The following is a 27,173-nucleotide window of genomic DNA, read 5'->3' as shown; positions in this document are numbered from 1 at the left end:
GCAGGTCTGAATTTTATGACCTGGGCACTGTGTTAGGATCTCTCAAAAAAGTAGCTGTTAGAGCAAAGCAGACCGGGGATCCAAACGAACACCTTCACCTGTGTGGATGGTAAACTAAACTGTGCTTTTGCCTTTCACAGGCTTCACTTCTTTTGTTTTTTTTTTAATTTATTTTTATTTTTTTGTCTTTTTGCCGTTTCTTGGGCCACTCTCTTGGCATATGGAGGTTCCCAGGCTGGGGGTCGAATCGGAGCCATAGCCGCTGGCCTACACCACAGCCATAACAACGCAGGATCTGAGCCGCATCTGCAACCTACGCCACAGCTCATGGCAACATCAGATCCTTAACCCACTGAGCAAGGCCAGGGATCGAACCCACAACCTCATGGTTCCTAGTCGGATTCGTTAACCACTGCGCCACGACGGGAACTCCAGGCTTCACTTCTTTTGATTCACAGCTGCTCTGTGAGGGGAGGGGTATTAGCCGTATTTTGCACATGAGGCAACTAACTGATGTGCTGGTCAGTCAACTAGCCAGAGGCCAGCTAGGATCTGAACTCTGGGATATTGGCCTCCAAGTACAGTGCTCCTTCGTGCTGCCTGCAGGTCCAGCAGTGGAGCTGGAGATGACGGCTCTTGCAGAGGTCTCTCTTGGCTGTCACAAGGAACACTTAGCTTTTTGGGTTGTACTCCTTCTGACCGGAAAGGCCAACATGTTGAGTCCCGAGGCTTGAAGAGTACAAAGGAAGCTGAGCCCTGGAACTTGCTTCACCTCGGAGTGGCCTTGGGAAGCCTCTGTCTCTATGTTAGCTTGGGCCAGCGTGGGACAGTGACTCGCAGAAGGAGAACAGTGGGGTCACCAGCTCTTCCCCTCCCTGCTTGATATACCAACTGCTCTAACCTCAGGATGGCTTCAGCCAATCTCTGCCTCAGTTCCACCTGCAGGCTGTTCTCCTCAGCGGAGAAGCTCACCAGAGTCCTTGGGGCTGCCAGGGGAGTGGGAGGAGATGCAGTGGCCGGCCCTCATTGTAACCTTTGGGGATTAGGCTGGGTCTAGGCTGGTCCCCGGGCTGGAGGTGCTGGGTTTCTGGGGTGGTTTGAGGGTCTCCAGGAAGTCCGTGCAGACAGCACTCTTCCAGGATCCTCTGGGGTGCAGCCTTGGTCAGCCCAGGAGTATATGGTGGGGGCTGCAGCCCGGGGCTGGGGGCAAGTGGAGGGTGCCTGGTTGGCAGGCCTGTGCCTGTGACTGGGCTCAGCTGACCCGGCCTGGCCTTCACTGCAGCAGCGGACGTGCTGGTGTACCTGGCGGATGACTCGGTGGTGCCCCTGGCCGTGGAGAACCTGCCCTCGCTCAGCGCCCACGAGCTGCACCGCGCCGTCCGTGAAGTCCTGCAGCTCCCGGACATCGCCCTGGATGCCTTCGCGCTCTGGCTCGTCTCCCCTCTGCTGGGTGAGGCCTGGCAGTGAGAGGCCAGGGTGGGAGGATTGGAGGGCGCTGACCAGTGGGGAAGAGGAGGCAACTTCCAGAACCTCTGGCCACTGTCTTCTCAGGGGAAGGTGGGACCGTGGGTGTCCTGGAGCCAGCCGTGACTTTCAGGACCCAGAGCCCTGGCCCCTCCGCCCCTACCTCCTTTCTTTCTGCCCGTGGCCCAGGAGGGGCCAAGCCCGTCCCTCAGCCTCAGCACTGATGGAGCCTGAGCATCAGGGGGAGCAGGACCTGGGGGCCCAGGAGGGAAGGGGTTCCCGTTCACTGAGCATGTGGTCAGCACCACAACCTGAGCTGGCATTTTACAGATAATTTCACCTTATCCTTTGGATCAGCCTGGTCGTGCGGGTGAAGAAATTGAGGTTCGGAGGGCTGGGACCAGTGCGTGGGAGGACCAAGATCAGAGCGGAAGCCTGGGTGGCCCCCAGAACTGCATCCTGCCCTTTGGGGGCAGCGGGGGGGACAGTGGGACCTGGCCTAGGATGCAGCCACACCTCAGGAGGAGACTTTTCCTGAGGATGGGGAGGCAGGATGCTTGGGAGCCCAGCTTTTCTGCAGGGGCCTCCAGCACTGCCTGGTTTGTGGCTGGTGGTCACCCTGTCCTGCCCTTTCAGGCTGCCATCCCAAGGCGGGGGTGGAGTGGGCTTGGGGGCTCTCCAGACCCTCAGGCCTGGGGGATGGGGGCAAGGGGGTTGGCGGGGAGCTGCCTGGGACCTCAGAACAGGGCCGCTAGCCTGCTGGCTTGGACAGGAAGGGACCAGGGGAGAGGATGTTCCGAATGATGTGGGGGCCTGACAAGTTTTCTGAGCTTCAATGTTCTCCCTTGAAGAGGATCAGGGGCCAGAAGGGCCTTGTGCCTCTGCCCTGGGGGAGAATCTTGCTGGCTGGACGGGGGAGGGTGTGCTTGTCTCCCCACCCCCACCCGCCAGTGGGTGCTTCCTGCCCAGCTGCTGCTCTCGCCCACCCTTTTCCTGCTGACCGGTCTCTTTCGGCCGCTCCCCTCCCAGCTCAGCTGCCCCTCCTTCAACCTTCTGGCTGTTGGTCAGGACTGTGGGCCCCTCGGCTTGTGTCTTTGGAAAGCTGGGGGCGGGGGCAGGGGGTTTTGTATGACCGCCCCTGCCCTGCCTCGTGCTCCCTGGCCCTGTCCTGGGCAGCTTCTTTCCTCCCCCATGCCCTCCTCTTCACATTCCTGCCCCCCCCCCTGCAAGAACATGAATGGGCTGCCTGTGTAGCTGGTGGGTCGCCCTGGGGCACCGCCCTGTCCAGGAGGCCCCAGCACAGAGTCAGCGCCCACTTTGTTCCCAGGCTGGGTTCAGAAAGGCTGAAAGGCCACCTCAGCTTTGACTCAGGCCCCTCAGAACTCTTGGACCCGCGCCACCCGCAGAGTGGGTGTAGCAGTGACACATGCCCCAGGGCCCAGGGCAAGGGGGTACCATCTGCTGGAGCCGCCCTTCCAGCTAGATGTTTGGGAGGGTTTGACCTTCTCAGTGGCATTGTCACTCTGCACGGAACAGGGCTCCAGGGACTGCCAGTCTCATCCGGGTGACAGACAGCCTCCAGGCAGGAAGGCCCCACCTGGAACTGTGGGACCACAGGGTCGGCGCAGTTGCGGTCTGATCACGGCAGTCCTCTGAGCTGCTGGGGATCCGGGTGTAGGGCTGGTGGGGCTGAGCCATAGGATTGCCCCACATCCTCCTCCCCACCATGTCCCAGGGGTCCCAGCTAGCCCGTCACCTCGTTCATCTCACAAGTATGTGCAGAGCAAGCGCCCCACCCCGTCTCAGGCTGGGTGGAGATCTAGGTGCTGGGGGGGTCCGCTGGGAACAGGACTGCAGGGGTCGCTGCCCTCAGGGGACTCAAAGTCTAAAGTTGGTGGTGGGGCAGAGCTCAGTTCCTGGTGGAGCCACTGATTCTGGTGGCCTCAGGCGGACATTGTCCCTCTTTGGGCTTCAGTTTCCTGCCTCTAAAGTGGATGGTCCCCCTGCCTCCCGGCCTGGCGCCCTGTGAGTGTCTAGATGGAGGGAGCACTCGGGTGGCACCGTCCCCTCCTGGGAGCGCTTGGGCAGGGGTGGTGACAGATGGGTGTGGCCAAGGCAATGAGAGCTGCTGGGAACTCTGAATCAGGGAACTGATGGAAGAAAGAGGTGTAAGGGCAGCCGGAATGCAGGGGTCGTAGGCAGGGAGGGAGGCCAGTTTGGAGCCTGTGACTGCTGTCCTGGACTAAGGTCAGGGTCCAGGAGTTCCTGTAGTGGCTCAGTGGGTTAAAAACCTGACTAGGATCCATGAGGACACAGGTTCGATCCCTAGCCTCGCTCAGTGAGTTAAGGATCTGGTGTTGCCGTGAGCTGTGGTGTAGGACACAGACACAGCTCAGATCCTGAGTTGCTGTGGCTGTGGTGTCGGCTGGCAGCTGTAGCTCCAGTTCAGCCCCTAGCCTGGGAACCTCCAAATGCTGTAAGTGCAGCCCTAAAAAGCCAAAAAAAAAAAAAAAAATCAGGGTCCAGATGGAAGCTCAAAGAACAGAGATGAGCATCCTTAGCATCAGGCTGGCAGGACAAGGCACCCAGCCCTCCGATGTGAGGGGTGAGGGGTGAAGGGGAAGATACAGGTCAGAGGGAAGGGGTGGCTGGTACAGGGCATGGGTGTTGCCATCCGCTCCTGTGCCCTCGGCAGCCATCCTCATTCATCTCCACATGGACTTAGAATTGGCCTCAGACCTCCCAGAGGCCAGGGGCACTGCGGCCGTCAGATGAACCTGCTTTGTCCTTCCTGGCCTGGGGCATTCAGCCCTGAGCCAGATGGCAGCCCAGAGATGAGGGGCTGTGAGTGGTGCAGAGACGGTGAAATGACCCCCAGTAGTGGTAAAGGAAACCAAAAAAAAAAGTGCCATTAGTGTGACAAGGGACAGGAAGGGGCTGCCTTAGTTAGGGGTCCAGGGAAAGTGACACTTGAAGCTAGCAAGCCATCTGAGGATCTGGGGGAAGGGTGTCAGCGGCAGAAGGAACTGCATGTGCAAAGGCCCTGAAGCGCAAACCAACAGGGACCCTTGGAATGTTGAAAGAAGGCTAGCAAGGCAGGAGCAGAGTGGCGAGGAAGAGAGAGAAGGAAATGCATTTGGGCAGCTGGATGGCATGGTGCCTGTGGGCCGTGGAGATGGGGAGCTTGCAGGATGGAAGGTCAGCTGGAGCCCCCAGGGAAGACGCTGGATGGGGGCTGGCGAAGGAGGGACCCAGGCAGTGCCGAGAGCGGGGAGAACAGCCTCTGGGCCTTTGGGCCTCAGTTACCAGCTTTGGACTCTGCTCCCTAGTGGCAGTTCCGGAGCCATCTGTACTGCCACCCCCAGCTCCTTCCATCTGCCATAGCCTCTCAGCCACACTTGCACTGCAGGGAACAGTCAGAGGCTGGCTCTGACTCCCTCTCACTTGCTCTGTGACTCCTTAACCTCTCTGGGCCTCATTTTTTCCTGTGAAATAAGGGTAGGGTCATTGCAGGGCCAGTGCTGTGAACCGTTGGAAATAGTTCTTTCTGGATGCTTAGTACATCCTTTGGTTAATACTGGCCACGACTGCCGGCATTGTTGCCGCTGTAAGTGGGCAGCAGTTGCACTGGCTGGGGCTTCACGGCCACGGCTCCATGGCTGCTTCTCTCTCGTCCCCCAGAGGTGCAGCTGAAGCCCAAGCACCAGCCCTACAAGCTGGGCCGCCAATGGCCAGAACTGCTGCTGCGATTCACCGACGCCCCGGACGATGACGTGGCCGTGGGTCAGTGCTGCTACCCGTGCATCCCTGTCCCAGGGGCCCACCTGGGTCTGGAGCAGGTGGTGCTGCCCTGGCCAAGGGGCAGGGCTGGCCTCTCCCGCCTGGGTAGGGAGGGATCCCCAGGGGAGCCCAGGAAGGGGTGGGTGGGGGTACGGCGAACACATTGAAGTAAGCCACACCCCCACTCTCTGATCAGCCCTCGGGTTTTCTGGGTAAGAGGTGGAGGCGGCTTGGGGACTGGAGACCTGGCCCTCAGGGGAGGGGCTGAGCTGGCAGTGAGCCCCTCTTTTCTCCCCAGATGAGCCCTCCCTACAATTCCGAAGGAATGTGTTTTTCCCAAAACGTCGGGAGCTCCAGGTGAGGCAGGGAGCCCCAGGTGGTCCTACCCAGGTCCAGTGCTGTGTCCAGCCCCCCTTGGCCCTAGGACCCTGGACACTGTGCCTAGCCCAGCTGAGCGGCCCCTCCCTGTGCACCGGCCTGCAGATCCATGACGAGGAGGTCCTGCGGCTGCTGTACGAGGAGGCCAAGGGCAACCTGCTGGCTGCTCGGTACCCATGCGACGTGGAGGACTGCGAGGCCCTGGGCGCCCTGGTGTGCCGTATGCAGCTCGGGCCCTACCAGCCTGGCCAGCCCACCGCCTGTGCCCTGAGGTGAGGCCAGTGTGACCTGAGACAGGGGCCCGTGGCGGGAGGGCTGCCCCAGAACCCTTGCAAGTGGTCTGGCCGGGTCCTAGAGTCAGGAGACCTGAGTCCAAGGCTGGCCCTGATGCTGTGTGACCTTGTGTGAGTTACCCCACCTCTCTGGGCTTCCTTCTCCTCATCTGCTCTGGGCTGAGGGGCCTGGGCAATGAGAGAGAAGTGACGTCCGTGAGAGGACCAGAGGTGTCTGAGGTGGGGTGTACTTGGAGTCCTTTTGGGGGTCACAGCCAAGGACTGACCAAATACTGAGTCCCCGTTGCCAGCAATGGCCTAACTCAGTCCTGAACGCCAGGGACAAGGCCCGTTTCCCAGAAGCTCCAGTGTGTGCCGGCTCTGCTCCCCACGCCTCTCTCGGGAAGCTGTGCTCTTTGCGGTGTGAATTGGCAGGGCCTGGGGCCGTGATGATGGGAACTGCCCTGGAAGCAGACAGGCCCGTCTCTGACCTCCACGGACAATGCTCTGGGGGTTTGGAGATGGTTCAGTGAAGATGAACTTTGAGCTCAGCCTGTTTGTAGATGGAGGGCTCCTCCCCAGCCTGGCCCTACAGTGTAGGGGTGTGTCGTGGGGAGGAGTGTGCAGAGACAGGCCCTGTGCTGGGTGACTAACAACTGGGACCCAGGAGGGGCCATCCCGGGTACAGCGGAGCCTGGGGGCTCCCAGCTGAGCTTTGAGGCTCACGGCCGTAGAAATCCTGGCTCTCGTGATTAGCGTGTCTGTTCCTGCTGCAAGTGACGGCAAGCCCACCTCCACCTGTTTGGACTTGAGGGACTTTGTCAAGTAATGGACAGGTCCGGGGTGGTCAAGGCGCAGGGGCTCCGGTGGGGCCCCCAGACCCAGTTCTGGCTCTCCTCACCCAGCCCTGTGCCCTCTGGGCTCTCATCTCACAGTGCCCAAGTGGCCACAGTGGTTACACATTGGCGAGAAGAGGCCTTGCCCCTCCTGTGGCCAGAGCCCTGAGGCTCCTCTGACGGGCCCAGGTCCGCCCAAGGGAAACACAGGGGCCAGGGTGCTGATTGGCTGAGGCCCAGATCCTCCCTCGGGAGCCGCTGTGAACCTGGGCAAACCCCTTGGGCTGAGAATGGGAAGGCGGGATTTCCAGATGACGAGTCGGGGTGGTGGCTGGAAGCAAGGCTGGGAGGAGACAGATGATGGACGTGCCCGCGGCAGCCCTGAGGAGTGGGGGCAGCCCCCTGGACGCCCCTCCTCATGGCGTCCTGCGATGGGCCTCTCCGCGCAGGCATCAGTTCCTTCCTTGTGCCGGCCACCCCTCCCCTTGGCCTGGGGTGTTAGTGGAATGGCAACTTCAGTGGTGTTTGGTCCCCAGCAGATGCCAGGCACGTGCCAGCGCCCGTCCATGTGAGTAGGGATCCATGTTCTTTTTTTTTTTTGCCTTTCCTAGGGGCACACCCGTGGCATATGGAGGTTCCCAGGCTAGGGGTCCAATCGGAGCTGTAGCCTCCGGCCTACACCACAGCCACAGCAACGCAGGGTCTGAGCCGTGTCTGCGGCCTACACCCCAGCTCACGGATCTCTACTGAGCGAGGCCAGGGATCAAACCCTCGTCCTCGTGGTTCCTAGTTGGATTCGTTACCACTGAGCCACAATGGGAACTCCACTTGTACCATTTTTTTGGTTGTAAAGGCTCCACTCATTCAGACCTTCCTGACTTGGTGACACAGGCATTGCTCGGAAACCCTCTGGTCACAGGCTAGTTCCAGGTGGGCTTAGTTTTGGCTCTTATCTTGCTCTCCCGACCTTTCCTTCAGGCTTTTCTCCAACCAGGCGTGCTGCTGGGATCACAGCAGTGGGCTCTCCGGAGCTTCATGCCCAGGGCGTCCTCTGCCCTCTCCAGCCCGAGGGCTCAGGGCAAGTCCTCATGCCAGGCGCCCTCTTCCTTCCTCCACAGGGAGAAGCTGGACTCCTTCCTCCCCGCCCACCTCTGTAAGCGGGGCCACGGGCTCTTTGCCGCCCTCCGGGGCCGTGGGGCCAAGGCCGGGCCAGTGGAGCAAGGCCTGCTAGACGCCTACCGCAGGGTGCAGGATGTGGGCGACAGCGAGGCCTCCCTGAGCCCCCACTACCGCGCCTACCTCCTCAAGTGCCACGAGCTGCCCTTCTACGGGTGAGCGGCTCCCCTTCCCACCTCTGCTCCCGCTGAGCTCCCTCCTCTCGCCAGGTGTCTGGATGCCAGCACCTCAGGCCCCGCGGGGTCCCCGGCTGGACACACTTCCTCCCTCACCCCAGACACAGGCCAGGTCAGTGGGCAGGTCTCACAGCCACGTGGTCCTCGGACCCGCCAGCCTCCTTCAGGCAGCTCTCATTCAGGCAGGTGCATCCGGCCTATGGCTCTTGTACCTACAGGGTGCCAGAGGCGCCTCAGCGAGCAGGAGAGATGGAGACCTCATCCCAGCCCCCGAAGCTGCCTTTCTAGGGGCGAGAGAGACAGCAGGTGAAGCCGAGAACAGACTACGGGTGGGCGGGGCGACCCGTGAGGACAGCGACACCACTCGGGAGGGTGATGTGGCTCAGGCTTGATAGTAGTAGCGCAGGAGGTGAGGCCTGGTCAGCTTTCAGAGATGTCGAGCGGGGAGTTGAAGGAATTTGCTAGACGTGCAGGAGAGGAGAAGGCGAGCAGGCAGAGGGGACTCCAGGTGTCCGGCCCAAGCAGCTGGAGGGTGGCCTTGTCATCAGCTGAGGCAGGATGGGGCGGCGGATCAGGTCAGGGAAGGTCAGGGGCTTGTCCTTGGATGTGTTGATTTTGAGACACTCGCCAGATGCCCAGGTGGCAGTTCCTGGCGGGCATGTGGGTTTCGGAGTCAGAAGTCTGGTGGTTAGGGAATCATCTGCATGTGGGTGCTATTTGAAACTGGAGCCCAAAAAGCTGGCCAGGGAGGTAGGTGTGGCTCAGGCAGAGAAGGACCCTGGCCGGTGATGACGCGGGAGGGTCTCTGTCAGCCCAGTGAAGGGTGTTGTTGAGAAGGAGGGAGTAGGAGTTCCCGCTGTGGGGCAGTGGAAAACAAATCCGACTAGGAGCCAAGAGGTTGTGGGCTCAACTCCTGGCCTCGCTCAGGGGGTTCAGGATCTGGCGTTGCCGTGAGCTGTGTCATAGGTCACAGACACGGCTCGGATCCTGCGTTGCTGTGGCTGTGGCGTAGGCCGGCAGCTGTAGCTCCGATTGGACCCCTAGCCTGGGAACCTCCATGTGCCGCAGGTGCGGCCCTGAAAAAGCAAAAGACAAAAAATAAAGGGTCAAGGCCCGTGTGGCGGATCGTTGACCTTGGCTCCAGCATTGTGGAGGAGAGGGAGGGGGAGGATTGGAGCCCGTGTAACCAGCTGTCTGGAGCTGCGCGGTGGGTGGAGCCCAGAGGCAGGGCAGCATCGGGCGGAGGGTCTTTAGTTTTTCTGGCGGGTGAGACGTGCGTGTGCTGATAGGGAGGATCCAACAGGGAGAGGAAAGCTGAGCTGAGGGCAGGCGAGTGGCCGCTCTTCTAGTCGCTGCAGTTTCCTCCGTGGAGAAGCGTTGGGGCCCTGAACTGAGCCCGGGGAAGGCTTCCGGAGTGGGCCCGCGGGCAGTGCTCGGGATGCTCTCAGGACCTGAAGGTGGAGTGTGTGTGTACCTCTGGGCTGCAGGAGGAGTGGCAGAGGCCGCAGCAGGGCAGGTGGGAGATCTGGTGGCTCCGTGGGTGGGCGTCCTGAGGCCATAGGCCCCTTCTCCATATCAAGTCCTGAAGCTGCTCCCAGCCTCCAGCAGCCTCAGCCCCCAAGCCGTTCCCTGCACATAACTTGGTCTTCCCTGCACGCTGATTCTTCCCTCTGGCTGATCATGCTCAGATGCCACCACCTCCATGGATCGTCCCTCTCACCTGCCGCCTCGGTTTCTCTCCCCCTCTCCTGGGGTGGGTTTCTGTGCAGCCGCAGTCACCCAAACAGCTTAAGCTTTGCAGGTGCCCAGGACAGGGCCCGGCCAGAGCATTTGCTGGCAGGTGAACCCAGACCCTGGGCCTCTGACCTTGGTGCTGGAGGGCCCAGCTAACGCCAGTTTCTCTCCCCAGCTGCGCTTTCTTCCACGGCGAGATTGACAAGCCGGCCCAGGGCTTTTTGCACCGGGGCGGGCGAAAGCCAGTGTCTGTGGCCATCAGTCTGGAGGGCGTGCATGTCATCGACAGCAGGGAGAAGGTACCTCCAGCTCCTCCAGGGGTGGGACCTGGAGCACAGGGTGGGGTGGGGTCCTTTCCCAGGCTTTCCTGATTCCCTTGGGCCTATGGTTGGCCTGGGGGCAGAGTAGTGGCCTCTCTGGCCCCCCTCAGGTGTTCCTAGGGATGGCATTCCACTGTCTTCCCAGAGGCTTCCCTGCGTCTGCCATGCATCAGCTTTTCTCTCTCTCTTTTTTTGTCTATAGGGTGGCACCCATGGCATATGGAGGTTCCCAGGCTAGGGGTCTAATCAGAGCTGTAGCTGCCAGCCTACACCACAGCCACAGCAACTCAGGATCCGAGCCGTGTCTGCGACCTACACTATAGCTCACGGCAGTGCTGGATCCTTAACCCACCAAGGAAGGCCAAGGATCGAACCTCGTCCTCATGGATGCTAGTCAGATTCATTTCTGCTGAGCCCTCACAGGAACTCCTGGGTGGGCTCTTCTGCCCAGCCCGATAGGCAGAGGGGTGGCCAGGACAGGCAGAGGCTGCAGCTGCTGGAGAGAATCTGGCAGGGCCTGGCTGATCTCCCAGCCGGTGGCTGGAGACTAGCTGGGGGTTTTCCAGAAAAGCCCCATGACTGGAGCCTCCTGGCTTATCCTGCTCCTCCTGCATTTGGCGCTGGCTGTCCCGGCTGCCTATGTGGAAGGTGGTGTGAGCAGCCCACACAGAGGGGCAGCTTCTCTGCATTTGGGCAGGAGTCCCTCCTAAGCCAGCAGAAAATTTTGGGGAGGCTTGTGAGTGTCCCCAGAGAGACATCCCAGCCCTTCCTGGGCATCTGCCCAACGTGCCGGGCCCAGCCCCAGCTTCCTGCTGAGATGCTCCCTGGCTGATCTCAGGGGAGAGGTCTCCCCTCCCTACCGCCTCTTCCCCCGTCACTGCCCCCCAGCTCTCGGGGGCTTGACCCACTGCTGAGCATGTTGCGGTTGGCTTCTCAGCCTCCCTGGACTGTGGCCCCCTAAGAGGGGCTGATGGGATTGGGGCTTCCTCTCCCGAGAGATACCCCCTCCCGGTCACCCCCGCTGGGACAGGGCAGGGGAGCGGGCCTCTGCCCGGGGAGTCTGAGCTCTGTGTCTCCCGCTGGCCAGCATGTCCTGCTGGGCCTGCGCTTCCAGGAGCTGTCGTGGGACCACACCTCGCCCGAGGAGGAGGAGTCGGTCCTGTGGCTGGAGTTTGATGGGGACCACGAGGGCACACCAGTCAACAAGCTCCTCAAGATCTACTCCAAGCAGGTAGTGGTGGGTGGGGCCTGCGGGGGGGGGGGGGGGGGGGCTCAGCAGGTCCTGGACTATCCGACACTCGGGCTGGTTAGAAAGGAGCCGAGAGCGCTGCCGAGGGCCTGGGACCAGGGACCGGTGCTTGCCCGGCCAGGTGGCGGCAGCAGCTGCAGTCCGGGCTGGCTGCCCAGCGGTGAGTATTGTCAGTCGTGTCGCTTCAGCCACTGTGGGAGCTGAGGAGGACTATTCCCTTGTATTTTTTCCTTTATTTTGTAGTCAACTTCATTGAGGTCTGATTCACAATAAAATGCACCCATTTAAGAGTGAGTCACACGCTCTTACAGGCGCTGCCACCACAGGGAAGCTGTGAAGCCGCTTACTGGCCATCCGAGTACCCTCTGAGCAGCAAAACGTCTCTTCATATCTTTTACCCAGTTTTTATTGGCCTTATTTTCATCACCCCCACATCTCTGTATGGTTATAATTGGCATCCATCCTCCCCAACTAATGAGTTTGAGCACCTTTTATGTATGTATGTGCTATCTAGAAATCCTGTTTGTTGACCTGTTTTGCCAATTTTTCTTTGGGGTTGTCTTTTTTTTTCTTCAATTGTTTTGTCCATTTCTTTTTGTTGTTGTTGTCTTTTTAGGGCTGCACCTGTGGCTTATGGAGGTTCCCAGGTTTGGGGTCCAATCAGAGCTGTAGCTGCTGGCCTACACCACAGCCACCACAATGCCAGATCCAAGCCGCATCTGGGACCTACACCACAGCTCATGGCAAAACTGGATCCTTAACCCACTAAGTGGGACTAGGGATAGAACCTGAATCCTCATGGATTCTAGTCGGGTTCATTACCTCTGAGACACAATGGGAACTCCTGTACCTTTCTCTTCTGATTTCTGACTCAGCTTAACACCACCTCTCAGCTAGCCCTGGAGTTTTGCTTTCTGCAGAATATCATATAAACACATTTAGCAGGAGTTCTCTTGTGGTACAGTGGGTTAAGGATCCAGCATTGTCACTGCAGTGGCTCAAGTCACCGTTGTGGTGTGGGTTCAGTCCCTGGCCTGGGAACGTCGTCATGCCAGGGGCATGGCCAGAAAAAAAAAAAAAATACACACCTATCATACTTACCCGAGAGAAATGGAGACATCGAGTCACACACAGACTTGTTCTCAGATGTTCTTAGCAGCTTCATTTGTCATAACCAGGGAAGTGGAAGCAACACAAATGCCCATCAACTGGTGACCAGGTAAACTTATAAACAGTGGTTCAGGCTTACAGTCTGTGTACTCTGTGCAGCCTTTTGAGCCTGGCCTCTTATACAAAGCTTCATGCTCCCGAGATTTGTCCGCATTTCCTGGTACAACAATTCTTTCCTTTTTATTTAGTGGATAGTATTCCACTGTGCAGATGCAGTACAGGTCAGGATGTTTGGGTTGTTTCCAGTTTGGGGCTTTTGTGAGTACAGCCGCTCAAAACACTTGTGTGCAGGCTGTCGTGTGGGTGTATACTTTCATTTCTCTTGTTTACATAGCTAGGAGTGTGGTCCCCGGACCATAAACCTGTGGCCAGCTTTTAGAAACCACCAGATGGTTTTCCAAGGTGACCATACCATCTTGCCATCCCACCAGCCATGTCTGAGAGTTCCAGTTGTTCCACATCCTGGCCCAACACGTGGTGTTGTCAGTTCTTGTTTGTTTGTCTTTTTGTTTGTTTGTTTGTTTGCCTTTTAGGGCTGCACCTGAGGCATATGGAAGTTCCCAGGCGAGGGGTCAAATCAGAGCTACAGCTGCCAGCCTGTGCCACAGCCACAGGAACGTGGGGTCCGCGCCACATCTGCGACCTACACGGTAGCTCACAGCAACACCAGATCCTTAACCCACTGAGAGAGGCCAGGGATCAAACCCACAACCTCATGGGTTCTAGTCAGATTCATTTCCATTGGGCCACAACAAGAACTCCCTGTTTGTTTGCCATTTCAACAGCTGTGTGGTAGTGATAGGTCATTGTGGTTTTAATTTGCATTTTCGTAATGACTCGTGATGTTGAGCATTCATCTGTGTGTTTATTTGCTACCCGTAGTTCTTCTTTGATGGAATGTCTGTTCAGCTCATTTGTCCTTTATGGGTTTTTTTTTTTTTTTTTTTGCTTTTTAGGGCCACACCCATGGCATATTGGAGGTTCCTAGGTTAGGGGTCAAATCGGAGCTGCAGCTGCCGGCCTACACCACAGCCACGGCAATGCCAGTGCAGTCCGAGCCACGTCTGCCAACCTGCATCCTCATGGATACTAACTGGATTCGTTACCACTGAGCCATGACAGAACTCCTCCTCTATTTTCTTAAAAATGTCTTTTAAAGAGACTCTTAGAATCTTCCAATCCATTTATTTTACTTTTTTTTAGTCTTTTTTTGCTATTTCTTTGGGCCGCTCCCACGGCGTATGGAGGTTCCCAGGCTAGGGGTCAAATCAGAGATGTAGCCGCCGGCCTAGGCCAGAGCCACAGCAACGTGGGATCTGAGCCGCGTCCTCGACCTACACCACAGCTCACGGCAACGCTGGATCCTTAACCCGCTGAGCAAGGCCTGGGAATGAACCCGCAACCTCATGGTTCCCAGTCGGATTCGTTAACCACTGCGCCACGACGGGACCTCCTCCGTTTATTTTCTGTCTCCATAGGTTCGTCTTGGGTTTCTTTCACTACCGTTTTGTGGTTTCCAGCACGCAAATCCTGTAGGTCTTGTATTAGATACACCCGTCGGTGGTGTTTCGCTTGTTTGCGGTGCTCTCAGAGGTGGTCTGTTTCCATTTCAGTTTCCGGTTATTCGTTGCGGTATACAGAATTGCAGCTGACTTTGTCAACCTTATATCCTCTCACCCTGTTAAACTCACTCACCAGGTCTAGTAGCTTTTTCCTGCAGATTCTTTGGGATTTTCTCAGTGGGCAGTCAGGTTGTCTGTGAACAGCTGCAGCTGTCTGTGGCCTGACTCTCCAGTCTGTGAGCCACTCCCTTGTCTCGCGTGATAGCCCCGCCTGGGACCCCAGGGGTGGTGGTGAGAAGGTGGGAGCAGACATCCTTGACCCGAGGGGAAAGCGTTCAGCCCTCCTCTGAGCGGTGTGCTGTTAGCCGCGCGGCGTTCCTGGATGCCCTTCATCCGGTTAAGGAGGTTCCCCTCCGCGTCTCGTTCGCTGAGTTTTATCCTGAGTGGATATTTAGTGTTGCCAGATGAGGCTGAGGTTACTGACAGCTCCCCCGAACCTCGGGGGTTCGAGGAACTCCGAGGGCTTCCCTGTTGTGCCTGCAGCCCGGGCCCGTCCCCTCCGCCCGCCCCCTCAGCTTGCTGGGGTCCTTCCGTGAGAACAGAAGGCAGACGTGGGCCCGCCTGTGCCCCCTCCGCAGGGTGGGCTGTGTCGGCCCTGCTGTCCGGGGTTGGGGGCCGGCGCCTGCCGCCCCCTCATCTCTGACCCTGCTCCGCAGTGGGTTCCCCTCTGGGGGGCACAAGGCAGGCATGTGTCCCGCTGGGCCCGTACTGCGGGGCGGGCACCTCATAAACACCAGCTGTCCGAGGGACGCCACCTGCTGGCAGCTTTCCGTCCGTGGCTCAGCCAGCCCCGCTGTCCCTGTCATCTCCTGCCCAGACCACGCCCACTGATTTTTTGTCCCATCACCTTTTATGTCAACATGCACACCGGTCGGAGAAGGCGTCACTTAGTGAAGCATGTGCGCCGCCCCGCCTCAGTGACCTCGCCCCGGCCTCCCGGGCTGTGGTTCTCAGCCGGCCCTCCTCCCCGTCCCGCCTGCGCCTCCTAACCGCAGTGTCCCTTCTTTCCCACCCTCTCTCCCACCTCTGAAGTCAACCCGACTGGGATGCCTCCCCTGCCCCCGTCCCACAGAGCAGCCCTCCTTCCTATCGGGTATAAATGGTGTTTGTTTTGTCACCTGCCTCCCCCAGCAGAGGGCTGGGGACTGCTCGCCCCGCAGCAGCGGGTGTGGGGAGGTGAGCCGGGGCCACGGCCCAGCCCCGGCCTCAGGCAGCCCCCTCTCCCCCCAGGCTGAATTGATGAGCAGCCTCATCGAGTACTGCATTGAGCTGAACCAGACCTCGGAGCCCGCCGCCGCCCAGGAGAGCGCCTCCGGCCCGGCCCCGGCCCCCGGGCCCTCACCGCTTCCCACGCGGCGCCCGCAGCTGCGGAGGCAGGGCAGCGTGGTGTGCAGCCGGATCCAGCATCTCGCCACCATCGACTACGTCGAGGAGGGTGAGTGCCCCCTTCGTAGAACACGCATCTGCGCGCATGCGCACATGCCCGGGGGAGCTGGAGGGGGTGCAGGGAGCAAAGGTAGACCCGGTGAGTGAGCCCCCAGCCGGCAGGACTTCGGAGCTCTGTGACAGGGAACTCCAGGCCTCTGGGGCTCTGGCCGCGTAAGAGCCCTTTCCCGTCCTTTCTCACTGCTGCGTCCACAGTTGTGTCCAGATGTGAAAAACTAGAACCTACCAAGTGTCTGGTATTAGAGGTGTGGGTGCAGAACGGAGGGGCCCACACCTGCAGAATCAGTGCAGCTGGGGAAGATGCCACATGTCCCTCTGCACTGCGGTGTCTTAGATCAGGTCCTGGAACAGACAGCAGGCCCTGTGGAGGTGAAAGCCAAAAGTTTGCAGCTTAGTTAATAAAACGGCGTCAGTGGGCATTTCTCAGCTACAACAAAGGGACCAAGGTAACAGAGGAGGTGAACGCAGGAGAAGCTTATGAGGATATGCAGGAGCTCTTTGTATTATCGGCACAACATTTTCTATAAATATAGAATTACTCCAAAATAAAAAGCTTGGGTTTTTTAAAATGGCAAGATGTTCACAAAACAGCACTGAGTAGAAAAAAATCAGGCAATAGGACAGAAGCAGCTTGCGAGCTGGCGTCCCCATGTACAGGGAGGGAAAGACGCCTGCTGTAACTTTTACTTTTCTTCTCTGTGCTTCATTGTAGCATTTATGTTTTTTGTTGTTTTCAGTTTTGGGGGGTGGGAGGTTGGCCATGCCTGCAGCATGCGCAAGTTCCCCGGCGCAGGGATAGAACCCTTGCCACGGCAGTGACAATGCCAGAGCCTTAACCTGTTGAGCCACTAGGGAACTCCAGTAGCATTTAAATTTTTCACAACAAGGAGATCTTTTTTTTTTTTTTCTGGCCACACCTGCAGCACATGGAAGTTCTTGGGGCAGGGAATTAAGTCTGAGCCGCAGCTGCAGCAATGCTGGATCCCTTTACCCCACTGTGCTGGGCTGAGGATTGAACTGGCACCTCTGCAGCAACCCGAGCCACTGCAGTTGAATTCTTAACCCACTGCACCACAGCAGGAACTCCATAATGCAGTATTGTTAACTAAAGTCTTTAGGGGTTTTGTTTTGGAAGTTTTTTTGGCTGCAGTGAGCAGTGGCTTGATGTGAATCCCAGTTCCCAGACCAGGGATTGAACCCAAGCTGCAATGGTGAAAGCACCAAGTCCTAACCACTAGACCACCAGGGAACTCCCTAAAGTCTGCAGCCTTTTTTTTTTTTTTGTCTTTTCTAGGGCCGCACCCGTGGCACATGGAGGTTCCCAGGCTAGGGGTCGAATTGGAGCTATAGCTGCTGGCCTACACCACAAGCCACAACAATGCAGGATCTGAGCCGTGTCTGTGACCTACACCATAGCTCATGGCAACACTGAGTCCTTAGCCGACGGAGCGAGGCCAGGGATCAAACCCAGATCCTCATGGATACTAGTCGGGTTCATTAACAACTGAGCCACGATGGAAACGCCAAGACTTCTTTTGAATCTCACTGAGGGAACGTGACCTTTCAGCCAGTGGCACATGTTACAGGTATTTTGTGGTTTGGGTGTGTTTTTTCTTTTTTTGAATTGAACCAGAGTTGACGTACAATATATCATATGGTGTGGCATATATAGTGATTCAACACATCAACATAATGATTTGACATTTTTTTATGTTACAAAATGGTCACCATGAAAAATCTGGTTACCATCTGTCACCGTACAGAGTTATCACAGTATTGTTGGCCATAGATTACATCCCATGACTTTGTTTCTTTGTTTGTTTTGGTCTTTTTTAGGGCCACACCCGAGGCATATGGATGTTCCCAGGCTAGGTGTTGAATTGGAGGTGTAACCACTGCCTACAGCACAGCCACAGCAACACTAGATCCAAGCCACATCTTTGTCCTATCCCATGGCTTGCAGCAATGCCAGATCCTTAACCCACTGAGCGAGGCCAGGGATCCAACCCACATCCTCATGGACATTAGTCAGGTTCTTAACCCGCTGAGCCACTCCTCCCGTGACTTATTTTGTAGCTGGAAGTTCGGACTTCTGTCTGGTCTCTTCTTGAACAGGTGTAGACACCACGGCAGGCCCAGTGGCAAACACACACCCTGGTTGCCTCTGATTCAGGAGGCTGGCCGGGCGCCCACCGGTCCTCCCACTGGTGGAAGAGCTGGGATGGGAGCTGAGGCTCACGAGGTTGGCGGGAGCGAGGAAGGGAGATCCCCCTGGGACCGGGCCCCTTCTTGGGGAGCCCTCCCCTCAGCGCATCCCTCTTGTCCCCCGACAGGCGAGCAGATCAAGCGGGTGAAGCCCAAGCGCACCACGTCCTTCTTCAGCCGGCAGCTCTCCCTGGGCCAGGGGAGCTACACCGTGGTGCAGCCCAGCGACAGCCTGGAGCAGGGCTGAGGGCGGGAGGGCACGGGGCAGGGCTGGGGGAGGGGGCCGTGTCGGGTCCCCCGCGTTCCCCTTGGACTCCGGGCCCTGCTGCCGTCTCAGGACCAACCTGACCGGGTCTGGCTGCCCCCTCCCTCGAGATGGACAGCATCCCCTGCCCTGAGGTCCCCCGTGGCGGCAGGCGGCTGAGGAGCAGGGCTCAGGACGCTCAGGAATAGGGTGTCTGGTCTCTTCCCTGGACTTCGGTGACCACATCCCCTCAGTTCCTTCTGCCTCATTCCAGCCCAAGCCCCCAGGCTGGGACGTGGCCCTGCGGGGGCAGGAAGGGAGCCCCCTGGATTGAACCAGAGCAGGGACAGAGCAGACCAGGCCCCCACCAAGCCCGCCCTGGCTGGATGGAACGGGAGGGCCCCCCCCCCCGCCGTGTCCTTCACCCAGGCCTGCCTTGTGGGCAGGAGACGCTCTGACCAGAAGGGAGCTGTAAGTGTGTCTGCTAAGCTTTGGTGACGTCGCTGTGCTGGGCGCGGCTGTCCTGTGGACCCGCCGGCCCGCACTCCACACCTGAAGAGGCACCCAGCCCCCCTTGGGCTTCAGGTTTGTTTTGGTTTGTTTTGTTTTTAGGGCTGCACCTGAGGCATATGAGGTTCCCAGGCTAGGGGTCCAACTGGAGCTGCAGCTGCCGGCCTCCACCACAGCCACAGCAACACGGGATCTTTATAACCCACTGAGTGAGGCCAGGGATTGAACCCCCCATCTTCTTGGATACTAGTCGGGTTCGTTTCTGCTGAGCCACAGCGGCAACTCCCGGCTTCAGGTTTTAGTTTTGCTCTTTTTCATCTGCTTTGGTTCCACGAAGCCCTTGAACTCTGGGGCAGCTTTGGAGGACACCCCACCAACCTCAGAGCTGCCGGCTCTCCTTCCAGGATGGTGCTGTGGTGCCACCTGGCGTGACCCTGGGGGCCGGGCCAGGCTCAGGGAAGCCCAGGACGCACGGGAGTGGTCTCCTTCCCGGACCCGGCAGGGAGGCTGGCGGTGGCTGGTGAGGTTCATCCCCAGCCAGTCCCTCCGGCCTTCCCCCCACTGAGCTGGCCTCGAGGGGGCCCCCCCGGGGATGCTTCCCAGGACTTTCCGCAGGAAGGAGGCAGGCCCGGCTCAGCACAGACTGGCTCTGTCCCCCTCCCAGTGGAGGAGGTGGGAGAGGAAACGCGAGCCTCTGGTCTCCGGATGCCACCGCCTCGCTCCAGGTGTTCTGAGGTGGGCTTGCCTTCCTGCAGCAGGGGCTTTGTCACTTGTCATAATAAACAGCTGTCTCCGGTCATTTGGGATGTCCCAGCCAGGGGGGCGCCTCATCTCTCCTGGAGTCCCTCAGCCTCACCAACCCAGCCCTCTGGTTGTCTGGCCGCACTCACGGACGTGGTGCTGGATTCTTTGCCGTCTGATGGGCTGAGGGCCCGAGGGGCTTGGCTGTGTGCTGTGTGTACACAGATGACTCGTTTTGGCCCTTCGGCATCTTTTTTCTGTTTTCTAAGCAGTCACTGTGCCTTAACCTTTTCTGCCTGCCCTTTGGGACAAAGCAGTATTTTACTGAGTGCCCTTTGAATATTCTTATTCTTTTGTATCATGTGACTTATTAATAATAAAACCAGTTCCCAGCAAACTTTGGGGTAATTTATGATAGGAAATAATGAGAGTGTTGATTACAGCTCTGGGCCTTGATGGCAGGCTCCAGGCTTCCTTTTTACTAAACTTGCGTTGGGAGTTTGTCGTGGCACAGTGGAAACAAATCTGACTAGAATCCTTGAGGATGCGGGTTCGATCCCTGGCCTCACTCAGTGGGTTAAGGATCTGGCGTTGCCATGAACTGTGGTGTAGGTTGCAGACTCCGCTCAGATCCAGTATTGCTGTGGCTGTGGTGTAGGCTGGCAGCTGCAGCTCCAATGCAACCCCTAACCTGGGAACTTCCATATGTTGCAAGTGTGGCCCTAAAAAAAAAAAAAAAAACAGGTGTTCCCGTCGTGGTGCAGTGGTTAACGAATCCGACTAGGAACCATGAGGTTGCAGGTTTGATCCCTGGCCTTGCTTAGTGGGTTAAGGATCCGGCATTGCCGTGAGCTGTGGTGTAGGTTGCAGACGCGGCTCGGATCCCGCATTGCTGTGGCTCTGGCGTAGGCCGGTGGCTACAACTCCGATTTGACCCCTAGCCTGGGAACCTCCATATGCCGCAGGAGCAGCCCAAGAAATAGCAAAAAAGACCAAAAAAAAAAAAAACCAGACATACCTTAAGGGGTTCAGCGCTCCGGGCTCACTGAGCAGACACAGGTGGAGAACCTCAGTCCTGGTGGGTTTGTCAGGGACCCCAAGGTAGGAAGGCCCACGAGGGGTTTTGGGGTCCCTGGTGGGAACAAAGGGGGCGGGGAGGCAGGGATACAAGGAGCTGCCAATGGGTGGGCTAGAGCCTTTGCCCCCGCCCTGTGAGCCTAATTGGCCCGGCCCTCAGGACCCTGTGCCGCCAGGTTCCATCTCACGCCTCAGGGACCCCCCTCCCACGGTCTTTTTTTTTTTTTCCTTTTTACAGTTGGGACACCAGTGTCTCAGAGGAGAGGTCAGAGAACCCAAGGGGTCTAGGCCCTTCTCCTGCCAGCTCAGAGGTCCCCTCGTCCTGGCCAGGAGGTGGTCGCTTTCCCACAGACCCTGGGGTTGCAGGGGGACAGCATGAGACCCAGGGTCCAGAGCCCCAGGAGCCCCACCAAAAGCAGGAGCCGTAACTGCAGGCTTTGGCCCTAGAGGGTGAGCACCGTGGGGGCTTGGGGTTCACGCTGTGAACATTTCTGGAGCTGGAAGGAGCAAGCCCTGTGTCCCCATAATAGGTCCTGGGACTAGGGCCCCCTTGGACTTGTGTGGCACTGGGTAGGGTCCTCCGCCTGGCCAGGATGGTGTGAGGCCACTTAGCAGACGCGCCCTGAGCCTGCACTTCTCGACCTTTAAGTGGGACGCAGAAGCGTACCCACCTCCTGGGGGCTGGCGTTGACATGACAGGCGTTAGCTGTTTTCATCATCTCTGCGAGCCCTGTCCCTGGAAGGCTGGCAGAGAGTGAGGTCCACGTGCAAGGCCAGGCCCTGCCGATGGCACGGACACCCCTACTCTGGTCGGGGCGGGGGGAGGGCCCTTCCCCTCCTCGGGCAGGCCCCTCGGCCCTCGCCACCTCTGCTAGTTTCCTCGGGCTGCAAGACCAGCCCACGCCCCGTGCTGGATGGATGGCAGGGTCTGAAGTGAGTCTCGCTGGCTGAGATCAAGGCATCAGCAGGACTGCATTCCTGGAAGCTCTGGGGAGAATCCGCTTCCTTGGCCCGTGACCCCAACTCCAGATTCAAAGCCAGTGAAGGCGAGTGGGGTCCTCACAACCAGCCCTCTGCCCTTCCCTCTCCACATCTGCCTCTGACTCCTTTTTTTTTTTTTTTGTCTTTTTTAGGGTCATACCCATGGCACATGGAAGTTCTCAGGCTAGGAGTTGAATCAGAGCTACAGTCCCTGGCCTACACCACAGCCACAGCAACGCGGAATCTGAGCCACGTCTGCAACATACACCACAGCTCACAGCAATGCCGGATCTTTAACCCACGGAGCGAGGCCAGGGATCAAATCTGCATCCTCATGGGTCCTAGTCAGTTTTTGTTAACCACTGAGCCGCAAAGGGAACGCCAAAAGTTTATTTTAAAATACCAGCTGCTCTTGGGTTGCATGGAGAAGCAGGAGAGGCTTATCCCAACCAGCCGGCCACACACAGCCTGTCTCCACCAGCACTGGCTCCAGTGGCCCCCAGACCAGAAGAAGACACCCAGTGGAGATGCCCACTGTCCCAGGGCAGTGAGACAGGGTCTGGTGTTCATAGTCCCCAGACACCCCCTAACTTCAGAGCTCACTAGAACAATCACCACAGGCAGTCCCATTGTCCCTTCTGAAGCTGGGGTATTTCTGGGTCATTCTCCACCACTTACAGCCTCTGGGACACTCCCATAGGCCTTCCCAACCCCGGCCTCTGGGCAAGCTGGCCCAGGCAGCTCGGGCCACATTGCAGCCCATCAGGAGACCAGCTCAGAGGAGTTCCCGTCGTGGCTCAGTGGTTGACGAATCCAGCTGGGAACCATGAGGTTGCGGGTTTGATCCCTGGCCTCACTCAGTGGGTTAAGGATCCGGCATTACCATGAGCTGTGGTGTAGGTTGCAGACTTGGCTCAGATCCTGCGTTGCTGTGGCTCTTGCATAAGCCAGAGGCTATGTCTCTGATTAGACCCCTAGCCTGGGAACCTCCATATGCCATGGGTGTGGCCCTAGAAAACACACACCCACAAAGGAGGCCAACTCAGAGCCACCCACAGGAGGAGGGCTTGGCACTTCGTACTGCGTGGCCCAGGAGCTGCTGGCACACTGGGAGATCCAGGGAGGCCAGAGTCCCACTGGATCCAGAAAGGCTACAGCTGGGGAACCCAGGGAGCTTATGCGCTCAGTATGAAAAAACAACAGCCCAAGGGACAAGATCAGATAAAGCCCGGGAAGGAGAGGGCTGGAGTGACGGTGCCAGGGACCTCTGACAAGTGTTGGTGAGAAGTTCTCCAAGCCCCTGCACAGGGAGTTGCAGAATTCAGGACCAAGTTGCCCAAGAGTCCAGTCAGCTTTTCAAGGGGACACTGGGGGTGGAAACACAAAGGGCAGGAAATCAAGCTCCTTGGCACATACACAATGGCCCTGACAGATGTGCAGGCCACACCTAACACGAGACAAAGGGGAACAGACAACAGATGGGGTGGCAGCCAGAGATCAAGCAAGGCTTCCTGGGGGAGGGGGCCTGAGTGGTTCGATAGGATAGAGACAAGTGGAGCAGAGTGAGATGGCAAGGGGTAGAACACGGGAGCCAAGCAAAGCCTGACCGTGACCTTGATCCTGATGGTCACCGAAAGCCCCAAGCCAAGGAAGTGCAGCCCTCAGAACAGACTTTCACTGCTCCTCCTCCTCCCAGGCCAGAAGGATGCTTCAGATCCATCCAGCACTTTCTCCCTGACAAAAGTCAGCCCATTCCAGAGAAGGGAGGCAGGTTACCCAACATCACCCAGAACTGGGGTGCTGGGGCCGGGCCTGGGTCAGGGCCCGGGAACTTTTTTTTTTTTTTCTTTTGGCTGTAGCTGTAACATGCAGAAGTTTCTGGGCCAGGGATTGAACGTGTGGCACAGCAGCGATATGCTAGATCCTTAACTCACTGAGCCACCAGGCAACTCCAGGACTTCTGTTTTAAATAGCAAGCCTGGTGCCCCGTGGCTCCCGGCCTTTCAAAGGGGGAGGGAGGGCGGGGTTTGATTTTGGAGTTAGTGCAAGTCACTGCCCACAGGTTGTGGGTCCAGCTGTGGCCGGCAGGGGGCAGTCGAGCCTGCCCTTTTCTCCTCCAGCTTATCTGCAGAGGTTGTGATCCTGCCCGGATCTATGCAGCCCTGAACCAGGGCAAAGTCAGGGGGGCTGGCAGCTGGCACTACATGCCCACCCCCCTCTCAGAGCGGGTGCCTTGGCTCCTGACCACTACCACCCTCCTCTGGGCCATGATCGGGGGTCCTGGGCCTCCGAAAGCACCTGCCTCCCCCGCCCAATTCCCAGTTGACGAGAGGATGCACTTTTTCCAAAGATCAGAATCCATGTTCCCAAAACAGATTCTGCTTTGGAATTTTTTTGGGGGGGAGGGGCTTTGTGAAATGACAACCAAGTCAAAATATTTAAAACTAGGGATGGGAAATTCCTGGTGGTTTGGCAGGTTAGGGATCTGTTCTTGGAGTTCCTGTTGTGGCTCAGTGGGTTGAGAACTGGACTAGTATCCATGAAGATGCAGGCTCAATCCTGGCCTCGTTCAGTGGGTTAAGGATCCAGTGTTGCCATGAGCTGTGACATAGGTCGCAGATGCAGCTTGGATCCGAGTTGCTCTGGCTGTGGCATAGGCTGGCAGCTGCAGCTCCAGTTCAACCCATAGTCTGGGACTTCCACATGCTGCAGGTGCAGCCCTAAAAAAAAGAAAAAAGAAGAAAACAGATCTGTCCTTATCACTGCTGTGGCTCCGGATCAATCCATGGCCAGGGACCTTCTTCATGTTGCAGGCACAGCACCCCCCAAAAAATTAAAAACCTAGGGCTGTTGGGGGGAATCCAAGAAGTGGAGTGGGTAGACCCTTGGGGCTACTCCTCTCTCTCCTGCTCTGCCCCTTGCCCACAGGAGCTGACAGTCCCAGGCCTCTCCCCCTGCCCAGCAGTCCAGTTCTTCCAGCACCTCCCCTCCCCCACCCATACTGACCCCTCCAGCTATTTCCACCCACCCCCCACATCCGAGACATAAGGAAGTTCCCAGGCTAGGGGTTGAGTGGGAGCTGCAGCTGTCGGCCTACACCACAGCCACAGCAATACCAGACCTGAGCCGCATCTGCGACCTACACCATGGCTCAGGCAAGGCCTGATCCTTAACCCACTGAGCAAGGCCAGGGATAGAACCTGCATCCTCACGGATAGTAGTCAGGCTCGTTACTGCTGAGCCAGGACGGGAACTCCCAGCTATTATTATTATTTTTGTTTTGTTTTGTTTTTTGCTTTTCAGAGCTGCACCCGTGGCATATGGAGGGTCCCAGGCAAGGGGTCTGATCAGAGCTGTAGCTGCCGGTCTATGCTACAGCCACAGCAACACCAGATCCGAGCTGCATCTGCGAACTACACCACAGCTCATGGCAACAACTGGATCCTTAACCGACTGGGCAAGAACAAGCATCGAACCCGTGTCCTCATGGATACTAGCCAGGTTTGTTAACTGCTGAGCCACAACGGGAACTCCCCATGTATAATATAACTTATGTATTTATAATATATATAGTTTATGTATAATATTATTATGCATATATTCTTTTTTGAATTCTCTTCCCTTCTAGGTTACTTCAAAATATTGAGCATGGCCCCCGTGCCGTACAGCAGGTCCTTGTTGGTTCTCTGTTTTACATATAGGAGTGCGTATCTGTTAATCCCAGACTCCTCATTTATCCTCCCCTTCCCCGCAGCTATTTCACTCTACTCGTCACGGGTATAATGTGCAAGTGGGAGAATAATAACAGTCCCAGCTCTTCCCAGGACTTCCGTGTCCCCTGCCTGTTTGACCTTGGCATTCGGTGGAGAGGGGGTGGTGACCGCTGACGCTCCGGGCTGGTAGGAGCACAGGCCTCCCCCACAGCTTCAAGGTCGGCAGCCTCCAGGGGCACATGAACCCCTCAGGGGTTCACGCTGCCCACAGAAGCCCCGGCACCACCTGGGCCTCTCACAGGTGCCACTTGGGCAGGTCTAGGGGAGTCAGAACAGAAAAGGGCAGAGGTTCAAGGGCGGTCTGAACAACCCGTGCTCCAGTGGGGTCACTGTGGGGGCGAGAGAGGCTCAGGCCTGGGGACCTTTCCAGCCTCAGGGACACCAGCAGAAGTGAGCTCCGGTGGGGGGGCTGCAGGCGGCCTGGGAGGAGAGGGTCCCTGGGGGTGCTGTGCAGACCTAGGCCTGGGAAGGGGCAGCTGTCAGCACCACCAGGTTGCTCACCCAGAGGAGCTGTCACCAAGGTTCCTGGTGGGTGAGGCTTGCGGCGAGGCTGGTGAGATGGACACGGGCCAAAGGGTGGGGCCCCCCAAAGCTGGGACTTGCTCCGTCAGCAACAGGGGGCCTGCCCGAGGACGTCTGGGGCCACTGGTGGGGTGACAGTGGTCCAGGGAGGCAAGGCTTGTGGGACCGGGTACCTCATTCCACAGGCCTTCCTGCTGCTCTCCGCCAGTGCTTGGCACTCTGGAGGGGGGGACAAGAGAGTCTGGTGAGCAGGGCTTTCTGGACACAGGGAGGCAACCATGAGCCAGTGAAGGAGCTGGCAGGAAAAGGGCAACGTGAGCTCCAGGCAGCAGGCCGGCTCTTGCAAGGCTGGGGAGCGGGGCTGGGCACCAGGGCCCCCCTGATGCCTCTGTACACGGCAGAGCGTCCCGAAGAGCTGGATGAAGGCGACTGATGGCGTTGCAGTTAGTTCCTGGAGCCACGGCTCGCCCAAGGCGTGGCGCTAGAAGCAGGGGGCTCCCAGTTGGGGGGCCCTTGCAACCCCAGAGGAGGCATAGGTCACACATACGAGAGGCCCCCTCCTAACAGGATCACCTCCCTGCCTGTCCCGCCTTTTCTTTTTTTCCTTTTCCAGCCTCCCCAAGGCACATGGAGTTCCCAGGCCAGGGAGCATCGGATCCAAGATGCAGTCACAGCCTAAACTGCAGCTGCAACAATGCTGGATCCTGAACCCACTGCGCCAGGATGGAACCTGAGACCCAGTGCTCCCAAGACACTGCCGGATCCCGTTGTGCCACAGCGGGAACTCCTGCCCCTCTCTCTTTTGGACACACATGGGCTCTCAAAATGAGAGCAGGAAATGCAGGTGGACTGGCCCACTTCCTCCTCTGCCTTACAAACCGGGAAAACCAACCCCTGACACCCTCCCCCTCAAACGCCTTCTGCCACGTCCGCCAAGAGAGGCTCCCCTGTCTCCCTGAGCTGCACCAGCCATTTCCGGGGAGCTGCTGGGCCCCCGGCCACAGGGAACAGCAGTCCCCCCACCCCGACCCCACCGCCCTCTCCATATCTCCTGACCTGGGAGTCCGGGGTGGACGGGACCCCAGATCCGGGCCCGCCACCTGTTTTGTGGGCCTGCTGTTGACCTGGGAACTCATTTCCTTCCTCCGATCAGCCCAGAAACATCACAAATATTGACCAAGAGCCTCACAGTGGGCAGAACTGTTTGGTCAACACATTTATCAAGATCCGCTCCATGCCAGGGCCGTCTCGGGGACTGCCAGCTCAGAGGCCCAGGGGAGGACAAACAGACGGAAGGCCCTCCCTTGAGGAGCTCACGTCCCAGAAGGACGGGGTGGGGTGGGGATGGAGTCTCAATGGGAAGGTGACCTCCAGGCAGAGCCACTGGGTTAAGTGCTTCCAGGCAGACTCTTTTGTTAAAGCGAGAAGGTGAGAACAGGGAAAGCCAGCTGGAGAGCTGACGAAGGGCCTGCAGCAGGGTGGGCCAGACCAGGCTGG

The 27,173-nt window shown here is 58.1% G+C and overlaps 1 protein-coding gene and 1 long non-coding RNA gene across 3 annotated transcripts in view; one reads left to right on the top strand and one right to left on the bottom strand.

Annotated features, from left to right (window-relative positions):
• FRMD8 (FERM domain containing 8) overlaps positions 1-19,720 on the top strand; it is a 20,696-nt gene extending 976 nt beyond the window's left edge. Inside the window, exons 3-11 of the mRNA XM_047775298.1 lie at positions 1,283-1,450; positions 5,146-5,247; positions 5,543-5,601; positions 5,728-5,894; positions 7,849-8,061; positions 9,992-10,115; positions 11,224-11,367; positions 15,408-15,612; positions 17,957-19,720. Coding sequence (XP_047631254.1) covers positions 1,283-1,450; positions 5,146-5,247; positions 5,543-5,601; positions 5,728-5,894; positions 7,849-8,061; positions 9,992-10,115; positions 11,224-11,367; positions 15,408-15,612; positions 17,957-18,075 — 1,301 coding nt within the window. The 3' untranslated portion in view covers positions 18,076-19,720. The remainder of the gene's footprint in view (positions 1-1,282; positions 1,451-5,145; positions 5,248-5,542; positions 5,602-5,727; positions 5,895-7,848; positions 8,062-9,991; positions 10,116-11,223; positions 11,368-15,407; positions 15,613-17,956) is intronic.
• Positions 13,981-27,173, bottom strand: LOC125124961 (uncharacterized). 2 transcript variants are annotated; one of them, XR_007134340.1, is made up of 4 exons: positions 26,733-27,147; positions 25,656-25,895; positions 15,850-15,984; positions 13,981-14,556 (listed from the first exon to the last, which is right to left on the bottom strand). It is a non-coding gene; the product is annotated as an uncharacterized LOC125124961 (long non-coding RNA). The 2 variants fall into 2 exon arrangements; XR_007134339.1 differs by lacking the exons at positions 13,981-14,556; positions 15,850-15,984 and having other exon boundaries at positions 25,307-25,895; positions 26,733-27,173.

Source organism: Phacochoerus africanus, chromosome 4 (assembly GCF_016906955.1).
Source record: "Phacochoerus africanus isolate WHEZ1 chromosome 4, ROS_Pafr_v1, whole genome shotgun sequence".
Classification (NCBI taxonomy): Eukaryota; Metazoa; Chordata; class Mammalia; order Artiodactyla; family Suidae; genus Phacochoerus; species Phacochoerus africanus.
The sequence above is the reverse complement of the archived record's forward strand: the minus strand, read 5'-3'. Positions and strand labels throughout refer to the sequence as shown.